Source organism: Rhinopithecus bieti, unplaced genomic scaffold (genome assembly GCF_001698545.2).
Source record: "Rhinopithecus bieti isolate Rb0 unplaced genomic scaffold, ASM169854v2 scaffold_33937, whole genome shotgun sequence".
In the NCBI taxonomy this organism is placed as follows: domain Eukaryota; kingdom Metazoa; phylum Chordata; class Mammalia; order Primates; family Cercopithecidae; genus Rhinopithecus; species Rhinopithecus bieti.
In genome coordinates, this window is record NW_016814873.1 from 1,360,593 (window position 1) to 1,382,494 (window position 21,902).

The following is a 21,902-nucleotide window of genomic DNA, read 5'->3' on the forward strand; positions in this document are numbered from 1 at the left end:
ATCCCAGCTACTTGGGAGGCTGAGGCAAGAGAATTGCTTGAACCGGGGAGGCAGAGATTGGAGTAGCCAAGATCGCATCACTGCACTCCAGCCTGGGTGACAGAATGAAACTCCTTCTCAAAAAAAAAAAAAAAAAAAAAAAAAAAAAAGAAACGCAAACCTGGTCAGGTCACCTCTGCTTGCAACCCTTTAGAAGCTCTCGCTTCAGAATTCACTCATTGCCTCCAAATACGTAGAAGTCTTTATTTCCTGGCTATCTAATAAGACCTCTGTCCCCAAACCCTGACTCTCTCTTCAGTCTCATGATGAACTTTCTCTTCCCTCCTCCACCGTCCAGCACAGGAGCCTTCCTTCTCTTCCTCGGTTGCCCAGGCTTTCTCTTCCTGCTTCTGAACTTTGCACATGCTGTTCCCTCTGACTAGAACACCTTTCCTCCCCCTCCTCCCCAACTGGCCACTCCTGCTCATCTTTCAGGTTCTCAGGAGAGCCTTCCCTGTCTACCCCTCCTGTACGCCCCCATCCCAGGTCAGGCGAGGTCCCCTGCACTCTGCTCCCATAACCTAGGGCACTTCGCTATTTTTGGATATGATTTCCACTCAGAAGCCCTTGTTCAACTGGTAGGTAAAGCTGCCTGAGTGAGGAAGCCCATTGTTCTTTATCTGTGGCTCCCCAGTGCCTGCACAGCACATGGCATGTGGTAGATGCTCAGTAAATAGTTGTTGACAAATGGTGACCACTCCTGTTCTCACCACCAGGAATGTCCCTGTTACTGTCCAACCCTCACTCCTCTTGCTGCATTGACAATCACTTCCAAAGAGAACACGCCTCCCACGACATATCCCCTTAGGGAAGTCCTCGCTTCTACCCTGTTTGAGATTGTTGGCAGCAATGGCCAGTTTGGTAACTCTATACGGGATCAGGAGTCCTGTGGGCAGGGGGGTAGGGTGGGCACCAGGCACAGGGAAGGACTGCTTGGCTAGGCCCCCATCCTCGGCCCTTGCCCAAGCGGAGGTGCCCGAGGGCCTGGGGAGATCAAGCACAGGGCACCTCTGTCCCATTGGAGGAGCAGGGAGTGGACCTTCCTTGCCTGGATGCCAATGCACTGGCCCCAGGCCTAGCAGCCTGGCAGGATCAGATAGGGCCTTGTTAGCAGTGGGTACAGGAAGGAGAGAGTGGAGGCTTGGGCTGCCAGGAGGGTGGGGTGGGGAGAGACAGGATCCCGGCCCCTGAGGGATGGGGCATAGTGGGTGTGAAATGGAGCCTGGGTGCCCAAGACAGAGGTGCTAGATGAAGACAGGCAGAGAGGCAGACAGTGAGGCCCTGTCAGGGAGGCCCCTACCCACCCCTCTCTGACTGGAGGACAGGAGTAGGAGCCAGAGGGGCTGGGACTTCATCTTCTCATCTTTCTCCAGCCCTCAGCCCTGAGCCCAAAGGGAGGGAGAGCCTGCTCCCGGACTTGGGATCCGCTCCAAACTGGAACATTTGTTTGGCAGCCCCTATCCCACCCCCACCAGCGCTATTTAGAGGTGTCGCCAGATCTTCCTTCCCTGCAGAGCTGAAGCAGCGAGTGGTTTCTATTTAGGTATCCTGACTTCAAGGCCTGCAGGCCCCACCTAATCCAGGAACCCCTGGTCCCCTCCCTGTCCTACACAGGGACACAGAGAGTTCCTGGGAAGTGGGGGGAGGAGGAGACGCTGTGGCTGGAGGACCCCTGGGCTAAGCTGCTGCCATCACAGCACTGTCATCAGCACAGCCCCAGTCCCCACCCTGACAGTTCAGGCCCCCACTCTCCCCTCTCCCCTGCCTCCTGCTGCAGCATGGGAGGGAAGTCCTACCGAAGAGCTATGCTGTCCTCAGCCTCCTTCCTGCTCTCCTGGGCCCTGGGAGGCTCCCAGGACACCTGGCCCAGCCTCTCTCATTGTGTGGCAGAGTCTGAGGCTCAGAGGATCAATGCTGACCTGAGGCCATGCAGCCAGACTGAAGCCGAACAGGCCTGCCTCTTCCTTCACCCTGCTCCCACCAAGCCAGGTGGAGCAGATCAGGCCAGACAGCTTGTTTGGGTTTAGAGACAAGGGGGCTTATTATGCTGGCGGCACCAAGGGGCTAATGGCGGGGGACATACAAGGGTGGGGGTGGCCCCAAGGCCTAATCCCTGTAATCAGTGCTGTGGGCAGAAATGATGACAGGCCTGGCTTCTGCAGGCGCTGAGGTCACCTGGACTGGCCTCCCCCAGCCAAGCTACAGCCCCTGGCTCTGCCCAGGCCCCAACACTGCTGTCTGCAGCTTGGGTCTGTCTGCCCTCATCCCCCAAGGAGGTCTCCAGTGTCCTCCTCTCCTCAGGAGGCAGCCCCTCCCCAGCACCAGCATCTCCTCCCTCCTCCCCGACAGTCTCCCCCACCACCCCATCTCTGCTCCTGTACTAACTCTGAGGGCCTCCTCTGAGTGGCAGAAGGAAGAGTCCAGACTTTGAAGGCAGAGGCATTACTTTATTCAGGCAGGGACTAGCCAGGCAGGGCCACAGGTGGCAGGGATGGGGAGGTCAGGACACGGGAGTGCCATCACCTCCATTAGCCACAGGCCAGACAGCCCAGGAGGGTGGTGCTACTGCAGTGAGATGGGGCAGGGCTGGTGAGCTTGGGCACAAAAGCCAGCATGTCACCCTTTCTTTGGAGAAGCCTCTGGGCTACAGGGCTTTTCCAGCTGATGGGATGTGGAGGGAAGGGGGCCTAGTACTATCGGGATTTAGCTTACTTAGCCTATGAGATGGTGCAGGCAAGAGATCCTTTTTGCAGGGCAGGAGGTTATATTCCTACAGCCTCCATTCTTGGATTAGGTTCCTTTGCCACACCCCTTTTCACCTTAGCCGGCCAGGCCTCTCAGCCAGAAACCACAGGTCAAGAGATCATAAGTTAAGAGTGCTGCTCCTGAGCAGGGAGTGGGCTTGGAGACATCCTCCCACTCCCTGCACCCCTAAGTCCCCAGTGCCAGGGAGATGGTCTTTTCCTAGTCCTCCCCTGAGGACCAGGACTCTCTATCTCCTTCTCTCTGAGTGAACTTCAGGAACTGACCCTGGCCCAGGTGAACAGGAGCCCCTGCCCAAGAGGTCTTCAGGGCACTCCCCTCCTCCTCCTGAAAGGGGCTCCCTCGGTCTTCCTCAGGGACGAGCAGCGTCCCTTGCCCCCCTTCCTCAGACTGCTCCAGCCCGTTCATCACTCCCCCATTCACATGCTGTGACTTCTCCTCCAAGTTGGGACCCTGGCCATTAACACCAATGATGTCTGCCCCTGGGCCTGAGTCCTCCATCCCACCGGGGACCCCCAGAGGGCCAGGGACTTTGTCCTCCCTCTCTAAGGAAACAGGGTCTGACTCTTCCTCTGAGCCAGAAGGCTCAGCACTGTCCTGGGACTCAGTTTCCAGGGTAGTCATGGGACCACCAGCCACTGCACCCCTCAAGCTGTCATCCCAGGGGACGCTGACACCCACAGAATCAGACTCCAGGAAGTCCCCTCTCTGGGAGCTACTCAGGGCCTGGGGGCTGCCAACAGAGGACCCTGGCCCCCACCGCCCAGCCTCTGGCTCCCTCCCCTTCTCCTCATCCTCCTCTCCCTCCTCCGCACTTTCTTCCTCATCTGCAAACCCATCAGACTCCCCATCCCGATCCCAGGCTGCAGGCTCCAGTAGCAGCTGAGGCACCTGGCCCAGAGGTTCTGCCACCTCCCCAGGGACCCCAGGAAGAAAAGATGCCTCAGTCCCCAGGTCCTCAAATTCCTCTGACAGGTCAGAGTCACGGCCACACTCTTCTTCTCCCTCCTCCCCCTCCTCCTCTTCTGAGGGTGGGGCCTCAAAGCCCTTGGAAGCCAGGGCAGCAGCATCCCAGCCCTCTTTTCCAGTCTTCCCTTGAGGGGGTGGCCTCTGCTCTCCAGTGGGGTCCCACTTGGGGGAAGTGGGGGACCTGAGGTAGAGGCCCAGGGGAGTGGAGTCGGGAAGAGTCTCCCCCAGCTCATCCTCCTCACTCTCTTCTCTGCTCTCCTCCCCCTCCTCCTGGAGGCCCTTGGGGATCTCCCCAGAACCCAACTCCTCCTGCTCGCTCTCTACTTTCCCTAGGGCCTCAGCCCTCCCCTGCACCCCCCAGCTAGCCTCTTGGCTCCCTTCAGCCTGAGGCTGGGGCCCAGGGGCATCTTCCAGGATCGGGGTGTACGTTGGGCTGGGGGAGACCAGCACTGGTGGTACATCCTTCTCAGCTTCCTCTGACCCCAGGGGCCGAGGTGGAGGGGCATCACTTCCATCGTGGCCCAGGGTCTCAGCAGGGAACGCCTCCTCTGCTTCCCTGGGGGCCTCAGCCTCTGACTCCTCCCAACCCTTGGGAGACTCCCCACGGTCTCTACTCTTCCCGGGCAACTCGGAGAGCTCTGTCCCCAGAGCACCTGCCTCCTCTGGGTCCTTTCTAGGCCCTTCCAAGCCCTGAACCCTCTTTGCCTCCAAACTCTCCTCTTCCAGGGGTGGTTCCATCACCTCTTCCCTGGTCAGATGGCCTGAGTCCTCCAGCCCTCCCACCTCCTGCCTCGGGCCTGGCTCAGCTCCCACAGCAGACTCACCCGTGGCAGGCTCTGACCCCAATGTGACCTCTGGGGAAGCTTGGTCACCCCGTGGGGCCACATCCTCATCTTCTACCAGGGGCTCTATCCCCTCTGGCAGCCTCTGGGAAGCTTGGAGGCCTGGGGCCCCCACCTGTTGTGATTGCCCTTTGGGGTCCTGGAGGCCCTCAGCCCCTCCCTTCCCACTGGCTCCCTCAGCTAGGCCTCTCTGCTCTTTGGGCTCAGGGCTCTCTGGGTGCCCCTCGCCTGGGATCCAGACCTCCTCTGTGGCATTCGCCTCTCCCTGCTCTACCACCTCCTCCTTCCCAGTGAAGCCATCCTGCTCCCTCAGGTTTAGCTCTGCCTCATCCTCATTTTCCACTCCAGCCATCCCAGTGGGGCTTTCCTGAGACAGTTCTTGGTCCTTTCCCACCGTATCTTCCCACCTCTGCACATCTGCAGACTGTGGCAGCTCCCGTCCCTCCTCCTCCAGAGACCTCAGTGACTCTTGGTTCTCTCCCTTCCCCAGGTTCTCTTCCTCTTCCAGATTCCTTTGACTTTCCTTGTCTACCTCCTCTGGAGATCTCAAATTCTCCAGGTTCCGTGCTCCCAGAGATCTCAATGGTTCCTGATTCTCCTCTTCTAGGAGTCTCAATGTCTCTTGGTTCACTTCCACAGACTCCAGTGGTTCTTGAATTTTTAGAGGTTTCACTGTCCCCTGATTTATTTCTTCTAGAGACCACAGTGGTGCCTCAGTTTCAGATTTCAATGTTTCCAGGTTCTCTTGTCCTGCAGACTTCAGTGATTGTAGGAGCTCTGTTTCTAAAGATTTTACTGCCTCTACACTTTCTTCTTTGAGTGACTTTAATAACTCTTGATTCTCACTTTCAAGAGGTCTAGCTATCTCCTGGTCAAAAGACTTCAGTGGTTCTGGATCCACTTTTTCTGGGGGTCTTAATGTCATCTGATCCTCTTCCCCTAGAGACCTCTGTGGCTGTTGAGTCTCTTTTTCAAGAGTTCTCAATGTCTCTTGGTCCTCCTCTTCTAAAGACCTCAGTGATTTGTGATTCTCTGTTTCTAGAGGTCTCACAATACTCTGGTCCTCTTCTAGAGTGTTCAGTGGTTCCTGGTTCTCTTTTTCCAGAGGTCTAAAGGCCTCTTGGTTCTCATCCTCAAGAGACCTCAGGGGTTCCTGATTCACCTTTGTCAGAGATCTCAGTGCCTCCTCATCCTCTACTTCTGGAGATCTAAGTGGCTCTTGATTCTCCTTTTCCAGAACTGTCAATGACTCTAAGTTCTCTTGCAGAGAACTTACTAATTCTTGATTTTCCTTTCCTGGAAATAAAAATGTCTCTAGTTTACCTTCAAGAGATTTCATTAGTTCTTGATTCTCCTTTTGCAGGGGTTGCAATGTCTGTGTGTCCTCTTTTCCTATAGGCTTAAGTAGGCCTACAGCCTCTTTTTCTAGAGGTCTCACTACCTCCACATCCTTTAATAGCTCTTTATTTTCCTTTTCTAGACTTTTTAGTGTATCTACGTCTTCTTCTAAAGACCTCGGAGATTCTTGATCCTCCCTTTCTAATGTCTCGTGGCTCTGGTTTTCCAGAGTCTTCAGTGACTCTTGAATCTCCTCTCCCAGAGACTTCAGGGTTTCTTTTTCCAAAGGAACCTGGGAGTCCTGGATTTCCTTCCTGTTTAGATCCTCTTCTTCCCATATTTCCTGCTGCAAGCTGCTTACCATTTTACCCTCTATGGCTGTTTCTTTCTCTACCAACCTCCATATTTGCCCTTCACCTTCCTCTTGGCATATGCTGAACTCTCTAGACCCACCGGATTCTCCATCCTTAGCCTCTAAACTGGAGTGGTCAGGGCTGACGGGTGGGGCCAAGGAGTCATGGTCCTCTGGGGACTGGCCTGTACCGGCCTCTTGCCACTGGCCCCCAGGCTCCTCTGGTCCAGGCAGGACGCTGGCAGGAATGGCCACCTTGGCTTCAGCCTGCAGGGGCTCTGGAGCCTGTTTCCTCCCACCCTGTGCCTGGAGCAGAGAGAGAGGAGCACCCTGGGCTCTGATCTCTGGATCTGTAGCAAGAGAGGGTGCCTGAGGTGTGGGTGGGATGGGTGTGCTGGCCAAGGTAGGGGTACGGGCCTGGAGGAATTCTTGGTTCTTAAGAAAGGCTGGCACAGGTGTCTCAACGGTAGCAGGCAAGGGTGAGGGGAGGGAAGTTGGGCTCAGGACTGGGAGTAAAGATCCAAGACGCCGGCCCTCTGGGGTCCCAGGGAATTGCAGCTCCAACTTGGCGTCTGGAAAGGCAGAGAGGGAAGAAACAGCATCAGTATACCACTGGCAGTGAGGGGAGCCACAGAGCAGCCACCACTGGCAAGAGTGCCCATGCGCCTGCCCCTGGTGCCCACGGCTGGGCTGAGAGCATGCTCACTGACACTGGAGGCCACGGACTTGAGATTTAGATTGGTGCCTCTAGGGAAAGACAGGTCTGGGATATGAAGAGCAAAGCAGGGTAGTTTCTGTGGGATCTTGGCCCCTCCTCTTACCCGGGAAGCTGAGGGAAGTCTTGGAGCCACCGCCAGGTGTTTGCAGCCGGGAGTTCTCAGCCTCCAGGAGGGTCCTGGAGAGGAGGGAGGGAAAGTGGGGTCAGCCCTCTGCCCCCAGGCCTGCAGGCAGCAAGCCAGCTGGGGACAACTCAGGCTGAGCTTGTACCATCCTGGCCCTGCAGGCTTCCTCTTCATTTGACACTGTCACACAAAAGTCACACTCAGGGTGAAATCACATAGTCACATACCCACAGACATCACACACTTGGTCACAGAGTCACACCGTATTGGGATACACAGCAGAGCTCAGACATAGAAGCAGATTCCCACACAGTCGGACACTGCCCTACACACACGCACACAAGGCTTAGGCTAGCCTCCTCCTCCCACCCCAGGCCGATGACCTCATCCTCTGTGTGGGGGACCGATTCTCATGCTAATTGCTGCCATTGTCCAAGTCACCATCTGGAGGGTCTGAGAAGGAGAGGATTCTGGGGAAGCAGGAATTCTCAGGCCGTTCCCATGGGATGGGCTCCCTCCTCCTTCCCCGGTGGCCCCCAGAGCTAGCGACAGACAAAAGCAAATGAATTCAGCTCCCCCTCTCCAAATCCTTTTCATGCCTCAAAAACCAGCATTTAAATTCCTCGGGGCTCACCAGACCCTTCCCCTCGGTGGTTTCATTTGGGGTCAGGGCCCTCATCTTAGGATCTCTAAGCACTCTGGATCCCAAGCTCTTCGGTGCACGGAGGTCTTTGTGTCCAGGCCCCTGCCTCAGTGCCCCTTGAACCAATGAGGGGAGCAGGGACCAATCAACTCAACAACTTAGGCTGAGCAGCTACTCCTCTCTGCTTTGCTCCATGATCTCTGAGCCTGATTAGCACTTGCTGTAGCCTCACCTCTGTCCTTCCCAGTGCTGCGGCCTTCCTTCTGGGCTTCTCTTCCCTGATGGTGGAGCCCCTCTCCTCCACATCCTCCCCAGAGCCTCACTGACCTTCCGTCTCTGGGCCTTGCCTCCCCTCCTTTCCTGGACCTCATATGGCCCTTCATCAGCCACAGAGCCCCTTCCTCAGGGTCCATCAATGGCCCCTCAGCCAACAGGACCAATTTCCCAGAAGAGACTGCAGGCTTTGCCCAAGGCCACATAGCAAGTGAGAAGCCGCCCCTCCTTGGTCTCAGCCATTTCTAAGAAAACAGAAAATGTGGACAATGAAAGGTTGGGCAGGACCAAGGGCACTAGGGGGCATCAGAGGAGTCAGGCCCCGTGACATCCAGGCTAGAAGAGGCCTTGGAAGTCCCCCAGCCCAGCCCTCAGCCCCTAGACAAGGCTGAGGCCCAGGTCAGGCGGCAAGTCAGTGCAGCCACCCCATGCCTGCAATGCCTCCTTTCCGTGGCTGCCAAAGGACACGGCCCCCGGGGTGTGGGCATGCATAGAGTTGGAGCTTTGCCCTTTGGGGGAAGGGTCTGGATGCAGTTGCCCCACACGGGTCCAGCCCCTCTCCAGAGGCTGTCCCACTCGGCAATATCATCTCTCCTGGGGCAATCTCCTGGGCACAGGACATTTCTCAGGTCTCCAACCTATGGGACAGCAGATGGTTTCAGGCAGGACATGTTTCAGTGTGGAAGTAACTAACCTAGAGTTACAGAACCCAGTGGCAGCAGAGTTACCATCACCTACACCTCTGGTCCCCTTCAGCCACACAGTCTGCCCCAGCATGTGTGTGCACCTCTGTGTGCCTGGGTAGACAGGGTTCATCTCATACCTGTACGTGGCCACCTCCAGGCTGAGGGACATCTTGAGGTGCGCCAGCTGCTGCCGACCTTCCAGGACCTGAGCGATCTGGCTCTGTAGGCCCTGTTTCTCCTGCTCCAGGGCCTCCACAGCCAGCTGCAGGGCAGGCGAGAGGCAGTCAGCGGAGGGGCTGGGGTCCCTTCTGCGAACCAACCTGTGTCCTGCCCGCTGCTGCTGCCTGGGAAGCACCTCCTGCTCCCTGGCTGACTTCTCTGTGCAGCAGACCCCCGTCTCCCCTACCCTACTCCCTGCCCAGAGAGCCCCCTCTGGATCAGCCAAGATAAGCCTAGGGCCCCTGTCAGCCCTCTCAGCCCTCTCCCACTGCTCCTCCTCTGAGGATGCTGATTAAATGGTAGCACATGTTGCTCAGAACACAGCTCCCACAGGAAGGGGAGGTGATGGGTTATGGAGAGGAGAAGAGGGGGAAAAAAAAAGTGGAAGCAGAAGGAAAAACGATTAATCAAGAGGCCTGGAGCCTGCAGGACTGGAAGGCAAACAGCCCCAGTCCCCTATTGGTCCCATCTCCCATAGCTGTCTCCTGCTCCTCACAGCAGGCTCCCACCCCCGCCCCACCCCATTTCCCACAAGTTCTGGATTCTCTCTCCTCTGAGAGGAGGGATGGGGAGGTGGCCATGGCACCTCTGTGTGGCTCAGGCAAGAAGCTGTTTTCGCAGCTGCTGGTCACATCTGTGCCCTGTGAGAAGGAGCAGCTGTTATGGGCCTCTGGAATGTGCTCCAGGGAGCCGAGAAGCCATGACATGGGAGGGGGCTGGTAGCCATTCATCATGGCCCCTCACTCCTCCCCTCAAGGGGAGGAGGGCTGTGAGGAACTTGGAGGTTCTGAGTGACCAGGCCACCAGACTCAGCGCAGAGGCGATAGTGCTGGGCGTCTTCCTAGTAACAGCAGAGCCTGGGGAGGGGCCCGGAGCCCCGGTCATCATCAGAGCCAGACGGTGCCACCCAGAGAGTGGGGGGGCTGCTGCAATGGGTCTTGGGCCTGACTGCCCACCCAGGGATGTGTTTCGAGAAGCCCCACCATTCCCACCCTACACTAGACGGGACTGTAAAAGTCTAGGACTTGTGGCACCAGGTTTCTGAGAACTGGCTCCTGATTCAACAGCCAGCTAGCCCCACTCCCTTCCCAGAAGGTCTCTGAGCTTCACACGGAACTTTCTGGAGCTTTCTGGGACTTTCTCTTAGCCAGGCCCTCAACCTCCTCACCTGGAACTTTTCAGTAGCCCGCAGCCGCTCCTGCCAGCGGCCCTCCAACCTCTGTTCCAACGCTGCCCTGCGCTCCTGGAGGCCTCCGCGCTCAGCCTGGAGCTGCTGCAACTCCAGGCGGCCCTCGCGGGCACCCTGCACCGCCCGGCCCAGCCGCTCGCGGGCCTGGCCCAGCGATGTCTCCATGTGCGCCACGCGCTCCTGATAGCCGCGCACTGCCCCGCGCCACGCCTCGCCCAGTCGCCTTGCCAGCTCCTCCACCTCCGGGGTCGGCGCGGGAGGCCCGCGGGGCGGCGCGGGGCAGCGGGGGGCACAGGAAGCCTGTGCGTTCAGGCCGATGCGCTCCTCCTCGTGCGCCAGGCGTAAAGCCTCTAGCTCGCGCTCCAGCTCTGCCGCCTGTCTGCTCAGCCAGGCCCGGGCGCATTTCTCCGCCTCGACGGCGCGCCGGTTGCGGGCTACCTCCTCCGCCGTCCGCTCCCGGGCCAGCCGCAGCTGCTGGCATCGGCCCACCACGCCCTCCAGCTCTTCAACCAGGTTGTCGCGCGCCACCTCGGCCGCGTGCTTCTCCCGCCAGCGCTGATCAACGAGGGCCCGCAGGGCTGCTAGCTCATCGTCGGCTCGCGCCCGCCAGGAGGTGTCCCCGGATTGTGCCCGGAGCCCCCCGAGCTCCGCGCTGAGCAGCTCATTCTGCTCCTCTAGGGCCTTGACCCGGCCCAGGTAGGCCTCCAGGCGCCGATTGAGCTCCCACATCTGAAAAGACTCCTCCCCCATGCAGCCCTCCATCCTGTTGGTCTGACCCACTGAGGATGGACAGACGCGGGGCACCAGGAAAAGGGAGCGGCTCGCAGAGCTTTTAGGACCGAAGAGAAAAGAGACCGACGGGGACAATGACGGGGTGGGGCGGGGTGGGAGTAGCCTGAGCGACTGAGAGTCGGGAGTGGGAGCGAGGCTATTCATACTCCCGCCAGGCGGGCGGGAAAAGGGGCGGGACCCAGGTCTTAACCCCTTAGAGGTCAGAGAGTGGCAGCAGCCTCTGTCCCTGCTTCCCCAGTGTGCTGGAGAGTGGAACCAAAGAAGAAGCCCTACCATGGAGAATCGGATCTGAGGGTGGTGGCCTTCTGAGGGAGGAGGCCATGAAGAAGGGTCACAATCCGCGAAAAAGGCAGATAATGCACAGAACCGAGCCTGTGGGAGTGGGGGTACCAGGACGTTCCAGCCTGGGAGGGAGTGCAGTCTCAGTTACTCAACACATCCGAGAGAGGTATCACTTACTGAATTCCTCTAAGATTCAGTTTCTTCATCCATAAAATGGGAGCAGTGATGGAAATCGCATGGCTGCTGAAAGAAATGGATGTGGCCAGGTTTTTCTTTCTTTCTTTTTTTTTTTTTTTTTTTTTGAAATAACAAATGCTCATCCTCCTGAATACTGGAGAGAGTACTACAGCATTGCAGAAAGAAGCTGGAGAGACACTGCCTGAAAAACAAGAACAAATGTCTGATATTGGGACACACGGACACACACACACACACACACACACACACACACACACACGCTATTGCCTGAGTCTCCATCAGAAAAGGGAGCGACCAGGTGAAGGGCCGTCATGGGCTTAAGAACATTTGTCTCTCCATCCTTCCTACAACTCTTCCGTATAACTGCGAGGTTCAAACATCCACTTTAGAAAGTTCTGTTCTTGGGGTAGGGCCTCTTCTTCCGCAACCCCTGCCAGAGAATTTTGGGTGGTGGACGCCCTCTGGCGGCTTTCAGAAGTGGAAGCAGCAGAAGAGGCTACTCTTTCCTTCCTAACGACTAGCCCAAGTTTATCCAGCCTTTATGATGTGCCCAGTCGTGTTCTAACATTTTACTTCCATGATCTGACTTAATCTTCAAAACAGCCTCTTAAGGATTCTACAGTTTATGAAGTAGAGAGCTCACCAAGGGTGAGAGTAGTAGGGAAGTCTTTCTGGACGGGGCGCATCCTTGAGCTGGGAGGTAAAGGACAAGTGGAATTTGGGGGATTTACAGTGAAGGAGAAGCAGGGCTGGGGAGGAGATGCAGGGATAATGGGACAGAGGGGATCTTTGGGGAAGGCATTTCTGATCAAGCTGCTAAATCTAATTTAGCTCAAGTGTTAATTGAGCACCTACTTTGTGTCAGCACCAAAGAGATTGCTGGGACTCTGTCCCAGCCCTGGAAATGCTTATAGTTTGGTGATGTGAGGTCAACAATGATGGGCACTCATAGTCTGGTGGTGGAGGTAAACATAATAAGATGACTGCAATACTTGATCAGCCTCCAAGGTGCTAGGGACAGAGCCGGGCAGCACAAAGGATGGAGGGGTTTTTCTGGGTAGAGGGTACAGCCAGGTCAATAACCAGGAAGTCATCCCATCAATACCCCCTCCCCTTGAGGAGTCTCTTGAGGACCCCATCACTGTCCCCAGGCCAATGGGGCTTTGGAATTCACCACCAATATGTAGAATGGAGACCAGGGAGGGGTTAGTGACAGGAGATTGACTAAGAGTCAGTGCAGGCCAGGAGGCTGAGGATCTGGGATGCCCAGGCTCCTTCAACCTTGCATTACTTCATAAATCCTGCTGTTTGGTTTGGGTTGAGAACTCCCTAGAGCTGTGGCCAGCAGCGCTGGCTTGGAATCTCTTCCTCTCTTTCTTTTATTTTTATTTTTGAGAGGGAGTCTTGCTCTGTTGCCCAGGCTGGAGTGCAGTGATGTGATCTCGTCTCACTGCAACCTTCACCTCCCAGGTTCAGGTGATTCTCCTGCCTCAGCCTCCCGAGTAGCTGGGATTACAGTTGCCTGCCACCATGTCAGGCTAATTTTTGTATTTTTAGTAGAGATGGGGTTTCACCACGTTTGCCAGGTTGGTTTGAACTGCTGACCTCAGGTGATCCACCCACCTTGGCCTCCCAAAGTGCTGGGATTACAGGCATGAGCCACCGCACCTGACCTCCTTCTCTCTTTCACTTTCTGTCTGGGAGAAGAGGGAGGCTAAATGTTTGAGATCCCCTGGGATTCTTGGGGGAGTCCCCTAAAGAGGTAGGGTGGCATTGGGCTGGGGGTTCCTTTCTGAACCCCTCACCCTCACGCAGAGGGCAGACATTTGGAACTGTGTCTCATGCAAAGAGCAGATGACTTTTGTGCTTTCTAACTGAATGACCTTGGACAAATCACATAATTTCTCTAAGTGAGCCTGAGTTTAACTATTTGGTAAAGCAGGTTAATACCCTCCTATTCCTATAAGTTTGTTCTAATAATCAAATAAGACCATGTATGGGGAAGTCTTTGTATAAAGCTTTTTTCGAGGACCATCACAATGAAAGCTATTAAGCTGAAGAAAACCTCCTCTCGTGAATCACTCTTGGTGAGTTTTAGGAATTATGGGGAAGAGAGATGGTTAAGAATTCTGGGGAAGAGTGTGGTGTTGATTTTCCTAAAACAGGAGATGGTAGGCTCCAGCATTCACAGCCTAGAGGATCTGATGTCAGTGCTTACCAGATTCTAAACAGACACCCAGTATTCGAGGCACTTAGAGAGATAAGGCCCTCCCTAGAGAAACTTAGGCCCTCCCTTCCTCTCCTTCCCTGGTGACTGCATTTGGTTACTGGGATGTTTGTGGGGCCATTGGCTGTACCTTTTATTGGGTCTCTGGACCCAGGACATATGAGCTATGTGGTACTACAGCCAGTGGATACAAAGTCAGCCGAGCAGTCATCCCCAGAGATGGCCATGAGCAAGCTTAGGGGAGGTTCTGTGTGCTGCCCAGAGGGAATTCTGTCCTTGGTCCTGACAATTAAAAGTTTTAATTAAAGACTTGAATGAAAACATGGAAGCCATGTTTATCAGGTCTACAGACTATGCAAGAACTGAGAGTTATATTTTAACAAAATAGAAAAAAAAAAAACAGGTTGGGGGCGGTGGCTCATGCCTATAATCCCAGCACTTTGGGAGGCCGAGGTGGGCAGATCACCTGAGGTCAGGAGTTCAAGACCAACCTGACCAACAAGGAGAAATCCCATCTCTACTAAAAATATAAAATTAGCCGGGCATGGTGGCACATCCTGTAATCCCAGCTACTCGGGAGACTGAGGCAGGAGAATCACTTGAACCCAGGAGGCGGAGGTTGTGGTGAGCTGAGATTGCACCATTGCACTCCAGCCTGGGCAACAAGAGTGAAACCCCGCAAAAAAAAAAAAAAAAAAAAAAAAAAAAAAATGACATTTAATAGGGATAAGTGTAAAATTCTGCTTTTGGTTTCAAAAAATCAACAGCATAAGAAGAGGAGAATAAAGACCAGCTGAAGAGTAGGGCATGTCTAGCGAAGAAGAAAGAGCTGGGGGTTTTAGAAGACTACAAGCTTGTTAGGAAGAAACCAATACTAAGTGGCTGTCTAAAAAAGTGAAAAGGATATAAGTGACTATAGATGTGAGGTGTCCAGATGAGCAGTGGCAACATTCCCATTGTCCTCCACATCTGGAGTGTTGTACTGGACACTATATTTTAAGAGGAACCTTGATGGATTGGAGTTAATCCTAGACGAAGATGACCAGATGGTAAAGGATCTTGGAGTAATGTTTTGTATTTTAATTTTAAATTTTTTAAATTTTATTTATTTATTTTGGAGACAGTCTCGCTCCATCATCCAGGCTGGAGTGCAGTGGTGTGATCTCGGCTCACTGCAACCTCTGCCTCCCTGGTTCAAGCAATTCTCAGTCTCCCAAGTAGCTGGCACTACAGGCTTGTGCCACCATGCCCAGCTAATTTTTTGTGTGTGTTTTTTTTTAGTAGAGATGGGGTTTTCACCATGTTAGCTAGGCTGATCTCGAACTCCTGGCCTCAAGTGATCCACCTGCCTCAGCCTCCCAAAGTGCTGGGATTACAGGCATGAGCCACTGCGCCCGTCCTGGAATAATGTTTGATGAAGACTTTCTGAATGAACTTGTGTCTAAGCTCTGAAACTAAAAATAATGGCCTCTGAGTAGCACACACACAGCCCAGAGGAAATTGCCAGCCCCCACCCTGAAGGCCTTCTCCCCACCCAAGTCTGCATTAGAGAAGGCAGGTGGAATGTGAGGAGGCCGTGACCAGCAGCACTGGAGTATGGAATGGCCAGCTCGGGATGGCAGGCTGTGGCTTTCCCTCCTCTGCTCAGAGGGCAAGGACGATGCCTACCAAGGAGAGTGCGTGCAGCCTCCCCAAGGAAGGACTCCTCAAGGTAGGGCCTGCCGAAGGACACACTGGCATCCCGTTCCAGGCCAGCTGTCTTTCAGGGTGGAGGACTTGCTCATCCACTCTCTTGGCCTCACCGAACAAGAGACACAGAGCCTGGAGAGAGATGAATGGGGAAAGGAGAGGGGCACAGGAGGAGACAGGTGAGGTTCTGTGGGCCAAGAGGACCCCAAAAAGGAGCCCCCATGGTGCAGCCGGTTCGGGTGTCACCACACCCAAGGGAGGCTCACGTCTGAGGGAGGTTGACTGTAACACTAGGTAAGTGGCACCTACCATGTGTCTTCCTCTCCTACACAGGGGAAATAAGCCTCAGAGGGGGCTACAGGGGTAGGGGTGGGTGCAAAGAGCAGACCATTCCTCTCCCCAGTGCCAGTCTTTGGACCTGGGATCAAGCCTTGGCTAGCAAGTAATGAAGAGTGTTTTAATGGGATAGGAGATTGAAGTTTAAAAACTGGGTCAATTGAACTATGTAGGATGTGTGTAGCCCAAAGTGCCCAGAAAGCTCTGGAATCTCCCAAAAAATCATTATAGGACAGGAGGGGGAGATACAACAGAACTCTGCAGGCAGTGGTCAGACAGATCTAAAACACTTTCATTTTTGTTACCTCCCCTACCCCAACCTTCTTTGCCTCACAATGCATGGGCTAGGGCAGGGGCCAGGAAGTCACTCTTGCCCTCATCCCTAACTTAGCCCCTCCTCTGCTCTCCCTTCTTCTCCCTTTCCCTCCATTTCCCAGCTAGACAGGTCCCACTGGATGTGTGTGGCAAGGATAAGGTCAGCAATGAGTCTTAGAAAAGAGATGGGGAAAGGGAAACAAACAGGATGGAGACCAGGTGGCAGGGGATCAACTTTGAGAAGCTCTGTACCAAGGCACCTGGGAAGCAGGGAAAGGGAAGGGCCTCTTCTGGGCAGCCCGGCTGGGACCTGGGAGCTCTGCACCCAGGCTGGCCCCTGCCTTTCTGTCCTGCTTTTCCCCAGCCACAGAAGGGAGGCTTGGAGCTGACACCAGGAGGTGGGAATGTTCCTTCTCACTCCATTTTCTTCTTTCCCTACTGGAGGGATGATGGGACTGGCTTTCCTGCCCTCTCCTTCCCTTCATGTCCACAGCAGGAAAGGTGGCCTTCCCATTCTCTGTCCTGGGAGTAGAAACTAAGGAACAGCCCAGTGGAGTGAAAAAAACATTGAACGAGGAGCCCTGTGTCACTATGGGATATCTGAACTAATCAAGTCACCCCTCTGGGTCTTGGTTTCCTTACTGATTTGTTTTTTTTTTTAATTTTACTTCCTTTTAATTTTTGAGACAGGATCTCACTGTGTCACCCAGGCTAGAGTGCAGTAGTGCAATCACGGCTTATTGCAGCCTTAACCTCCCAGGCTCAAGCGATCCTCCTGTTTCAACCTCCCAAGTAGCTGAGACTACAGGTACGTGCCACCACACCCAGCTAGTCTTTTGTTTTTTATTTTTGTAGAGAAGAGGTCTCACTATGTTGCCCTGGCTGGTCTCAAACTCCTGAGCTCCAGCAATCCTCCCACCTGGGCCTCCCAATGTGCTAGGATTACAGGTATGAGCCACCGAGCCCAGCTTTTTTTCTTTTTGAGATAGGGCTTCAATCTGTCCCTCAGGCTGGAGTGTAGTGGTGCTGTCAGGGCTCACTGCAGCCTCGACCTCCCGGGCCCAAGTGATCCTTCCACCTCAGCCTCCCGAGTAGCTGGGACCACAGGTGCATGCCACTATACCCAGCTAATTTTGTTTATTTTTTGTAGAGATGGGGTTTCCCTATGTTGCCCAGGCTGGTCTTGAACTTCTGGGCTGAAGTGATCCACCCACCTCGGCCTCCCAAAGTGCTAGGATTTCAGGTGTGAGCCACCTCACCTGGCCAAACAATATTTATTAAGCACCTGTTGAATACCAGGTGCACGGTAGGCACCCAATAAATGTTGCAAAGGAATCAAAGATGAGCGATATGGAGCCCTTCCCCAAGGAGCCTATGGGTGTGTTAAAGGACAGGCCTGGGAGCCAGGGGGTGTGTCCCTTGTAGACAGGCAAGCATGAGCAAGGGAACCCAGAGGAGGAGGCAGGCATGGTGAAGGGAGGAACATGGGCCTTTGCCCTCTAGGCAGCGAGGAGCCATGAAGGGTTTTAACCTCAACCAAAGGGTAGCCTGCTCAGATTTGCATCTTAGAAAGATCATCTTGGAGGGTTGGGGTAGGGTGGCGAGTTAGAAGGCAGTTGCCACCAGCAAGGTTGGATGAGACCTGAGCCTAGGGGTGGAGAGGAGGGAAGAGACATGAGAATTTCTAGGCTGTATGTGTTCCAGGATGAGTTAGATGTGGGGATGGAGGGAGGGGACAGGGAAGACTTCCAGGTATGTGGTTAAACCCTGGGGAATGGGAGAGATAGTGGCATGGGGGAGATACAGCAACTTCCAGATGTGCAGCTCTAGGGTTGAGGGCGGGGATAGAGATTTAGAAAGATGGTGCCTGGTTAGGGTGGATAAAGGGCCACTGTGAGCATGGATGAGGTCGCAGAGGGTAAGGGTAAGGGTACAAAACAACAAGCTGTTCCCTTCTAACCCTAACTCTCTGAGTCTGTGGGGTTTTTTGTTTGTTTTGTTTTTGAGACAGAGTCTCACTCTGTTACCCAGGCTGGAGTTCAGTGGCGCAATCTTGGCTCACTACAACCTCCGCCTCCTGGGTTCAAACAATTCTCCTGCCTCAGCCTCCCAACTAGCTGGGATTACAGGTGCGTACCACCATGCCTGGCTCATTTTTGTATTTTTAGTAGAGATGGGATTTCACCATGTTGATCAGACTGGTCTTGAAGTCCTGCCCTCAGGTGATCCGCCTGCCTCGACCTCCCAGAAGTGCTGGGATTACAGGCATGAGCCACCACTCCCAACCTGGGTCTGTGGTTTTGATGAGCAACTTCAGAGAGGCAACCTGCCCACTTCCTCACTCAGCGCAGGTCTCTGTTCGGCAGAAGGTAGTGGGGTCTGCTGGGGCATGGCCACCAGGGGCCATTATTGCCTCAAGAAAAGTTACATTCCGTGGGAAACCATTTTTGAAAACCTTAAGATTTGCATAGTGAGACAGGTAATACCATCATCATTATCATCCAGTTTTCTACCTGAGGAAACAACTCAGAGAGATTGAGTAACCTATCCAGAATCACACAGCTAGAACTTGAACTTCACTTCTGACTCAGCCTGTACCTCCCCCTTTCTGGGAAAGAAGGCGCTGTTGGGGGATTAGAGGATGAATCAGAGAGGAACTAGTAGGGAGCCTTCAGTATCTTTGCCATCCCTCATGTTCCTCCTACCATCTCACTCAGGGCCAGCTTAGCCCCGCTGGAGCCAGGAAATGACCAGCTCTGGATTCAAAACCCTCTCCCTAGGTTAAAATCTAGTCTTCCTATTCCATCACCACCCACCTACCTAGTTTTTGGGAGAAGTAAATAGAGAACTAAAGGCCAGGTGGGGCTGGGTTGGAGCTGAGATTAGGGGGCTAAGGTTAGGCTGGGCTGTGCTGGGCCACCAGAGAGGCTGAAGCTGAGGTCTATGTTCGGCAGTACCTCAGTGCCCTCCCACACTAAGCTCCCATTAGGGAGCTGACTGAATGTCCACCCTTATGCTAGCCTGATCACATCTCCAGGACTGAGGGTGGCTCTGAACACCCCACTGAAGGAGGGCACAGATACCACAGTGTGCCGACGAGTGAAAGATGCATTATCCAGAAGCAGTGTGGCAAAGCTATTAAGAGTACAGGCGCTCGCCAGGAGTGGTGGCTCACGCCTGTAATCCCAGCATTTTGGGAGGCCGAGGTGGGCAGATCACCTGAAGTCAGGAGTTTGAGACCAGCCTGGCCGAAATAGCGATACCCCGTCTCTACTAAAAATACAAGAAATTAGCCGGGTGTGGTGGTGGGCGCCTGTAATCCCAGCACTTTTGGAGGCCGAGGCAGGAGAATTGCTTGAACCTGGGAGGCAGTTTGCAGTGAGCCAAGATCGAGCTGTTGCACCCTAGTCTGGGCAACAGGAGCAAAACTCTGCCTAAAAAAAAAAAAAAAAAAAAAAATGAGCACAGGTGCTGGAGGCAAACCTGAGTTTGAGTTCTGCTGAGGCACATAATCTTTCTGAGTCTCAGCTTCCTTATCTATAAAATGGGACAATAATACCTACCTCATCTGAGCAGAGAGCAATCACCCCTGTAAGGGACTGTGTCTATCTTATTCAAATTCCCCGTGCCTGATCCTCCAAGGTACTCCATGTATGCTTGTGAAATGAATAAATGAATGAATAAAGGGGTGTCTGGGTTGTTACCGACTGTGCTGCTGTGAACGCTCCTGCCTGTGCTCCTGGGCACATGCACATGCCCATTTCTCAGGTGCGACCTGGGAGGGAATTGCTGGTCGTAGGGAAAGCACATCTTCAGCTTCACCTAATAATGCCACATTGATTTGTGTTTGTTTGTTTGAGATGGAGTCTCGCTCTGTCACCCAGGCTGGAGGGCAGTGGTGCAATCTTGGCTACTGTAACCTCCGCCTCCCGGGTTCAGGTGATTCTCCTGCCTCAGCCTCCTGAGCAGCTGGGACTACAGGCCCACACCACCACACATGGCTAATCTTTTGCATTTTTTTTTTTTTTTTTTTTTTTTTGAGACAGTCTGGCTCTGTCGCCCAGGCTGGAGTGCAGTGGCGCAATCTCGGCTCACTGCAAGCTCCACCTCCCGGGTTCACGCCATTCTCCTGCCTCAGCCTCCCAAGTAGCTGGGACTACAGGCGCCCACCACTATGCCTGGCTAATTTTTTGTATTTTTTTTTAGTAGAGACGGGGTTTCACTGTGTTGGCCAGGATGGTCTTGATCTCCTGACCTCGTGATCCACCCGCCTCAGTCTCCCAAAGTGCTGGGATTACAGGCGTGAGCCACTGCGCCTGGCCAATTTTTTTGTATTTTTAATAGAGATGGAGTTTCACCATGTTGGCCAGACTGGTCTCAAACTCCTGGCCTCAAGTGATCCACTTGCCTTGGTCTCCCAGAGTGCTGGGATTACAGACATGAGCCACTGCACCTGGCCATCACATTGTTGTATTTATTTATTTATTTATTTATTTATTTATTTATTTAAAGACAGAGTTTCGTTCTGTCATCCAGGCTGGAGTGCAGTGGCTCGATCTTGGCTCACCGCAACTTCCACCTCCCGGGTTCAAGCAATTCTCCTGCCTCAGCCTCCCAAGTAGCTGGAATTACAGGCGCTTGCCATGACGCCCAGCTAATTTTCTTGTATTTTTAGTAGAGATGGGGTTTCACCATGTTGGCCAGGCTGCTTTCGAAATCCTGACCTCAAGTGATCCACCCGCCTTGGCCTCCCAAAGTGCTAGGATTACAAGTGTGAGTCACCACGCCCGGCCCACATTGCTTTAAAAAGTGCTCATACCAGTGGCCGGGTACGATGGCTCACGCCTGTAATCCCAGCACTTTGGGAGGCTGGGGCAGGAGGATCACGAGGTCAGGAGTTCGAGACCAGCCTGGCCAACATGGTGAAACCCCATCTCTACTGAAAATACAAAAACTAGCTGGATGTGGTGGTACGTGCCTGTAATCCCAGCTACTGGGGAGGCTGAGCCAGGAGAATGGCTTGAACCTAGGAGGTAGAGGTTGTAGTGAGCCGAGACTGTGCCACTACACTCCAACCTGGGTGACAGAAGACTGTCTCAAAAAAAAAAGTGTTCATACCAATTTTCTCTCCCATAAGCAGTATACAGAGTTCTTGATGCTCCACATTGTCTTCGTACTGTGAGGCATTTAATTAATTAACTTATTTATTTATTAGTTTTTGAGATGGAGTCTCGTTCTGTCACCCAGGCTACAGTGCAGTGACATGATCTTGGCTTGCAGCAACCTCTGCCTCCCGGGTTCAAGTGATTCTCCTGCCTCAGCCTCCCGAGTAGCTGGGATCACAAGCTCATACCTCCAGGCCCAGCTAATTTTTTTTGTATTTTTATTTTAATTTTTAATTTTTTAATTTTTGAGATGGAGTTTCATTCTTGATGCCCAGGCTGGAGTGCAATGGCACGATCTCGGCTCACTGCAACCTCCGCCTCCCAGGTTCAAGAGATTCTCCCGCCTCAGTCTCCTGAGTAGCTGGGATTACAGGCATGTGCCACCACACCCCACTAATTTTGTATTTTTAGTAGAGACAGGGTTTCTTCATGTTGGTCAGGCTGGTCTCAAACTCCCGACTTCAAGTGATCCACCTGTCTCGGCCTCCCAAAGTGCTGGGATTACAGGTATGAGCCACCATGCCATACAAGTGCTGTGAGACTTGTAAATTGTGAAGTATGTTCACTTAATACAATTGTGGAAATCTATTAAATGATGAAAATTGCAAACATCACGTGAGCAGGAAAAGCAAGCTGCAGTAAAATATGCACAGTGGATGCCACTTATTTAAACGTCTAAAACCCTGCCAAACCAAACAATATGTTATTTATAGATATTTACATATGTAGTCTTTGTGTGTGTG

At 53.7% G+C, this 21,902-nt stretch overlaps 1 protein-coding gene across 1 annotated transcript; it reads right to left on the reverse strand.

Moving 5' to 3' along the window:
* Nucleotides 1-2,472: 2,472 nt before the first annotated feature.
* NES (nestin) lies at nucleotides 2,473-11,071 on the reverse strand. The gene is made up of 4 exons (XM_017852545.1): nucleotides 10,135-11,071; nucleotides 8,885-9,009; nucleotides 7,125-7,198; nucleotides 2,473-6,875 (listed from the first exon to the last, which is right to left on the reverse strand). Exons 1-4 carry the CDS (start codon nucleotides 10,915-10,917, stop codon nucleotides 3,004-3,006), a joined length of 4,854 nt encoding a protein of 1,617 aa, XP_017708034.1. The 5' UTR covers nucleotides 10,918-11,071; the 3' UTR covers nucleotides 2,473-3,003.
* Between the last annotated feature and the right edge of the window lie 10,831 nt (nucleotides 11,072-21,902).

Excerpts from the sequence above, each read along its gene's own strand:
- NES (XM_017852545.1), bottom strand. The coding sequence starts at position 10,917 with ATGGAGGGCTGCATGGGGGAGGAGTCTTTTCAGATGTGGGAGCTCAAT. Across the intron at positions 7,199-8,884 it reads CTGGAGGTGGCCACGTACAG|GACCCTCCTGGAGGCTGAGA; the intron begins GTATGAGATGAA and ends CCTCCTCTCCAG. Across the intron at positions 6,876-7,124 it reads GACTTCCCTCAGCTTCCCGG|ACGCCAAGTTGGAGCTGCAA; the intron begins GTAAGAGGAGGG and ends CTGCCTTTCCAG.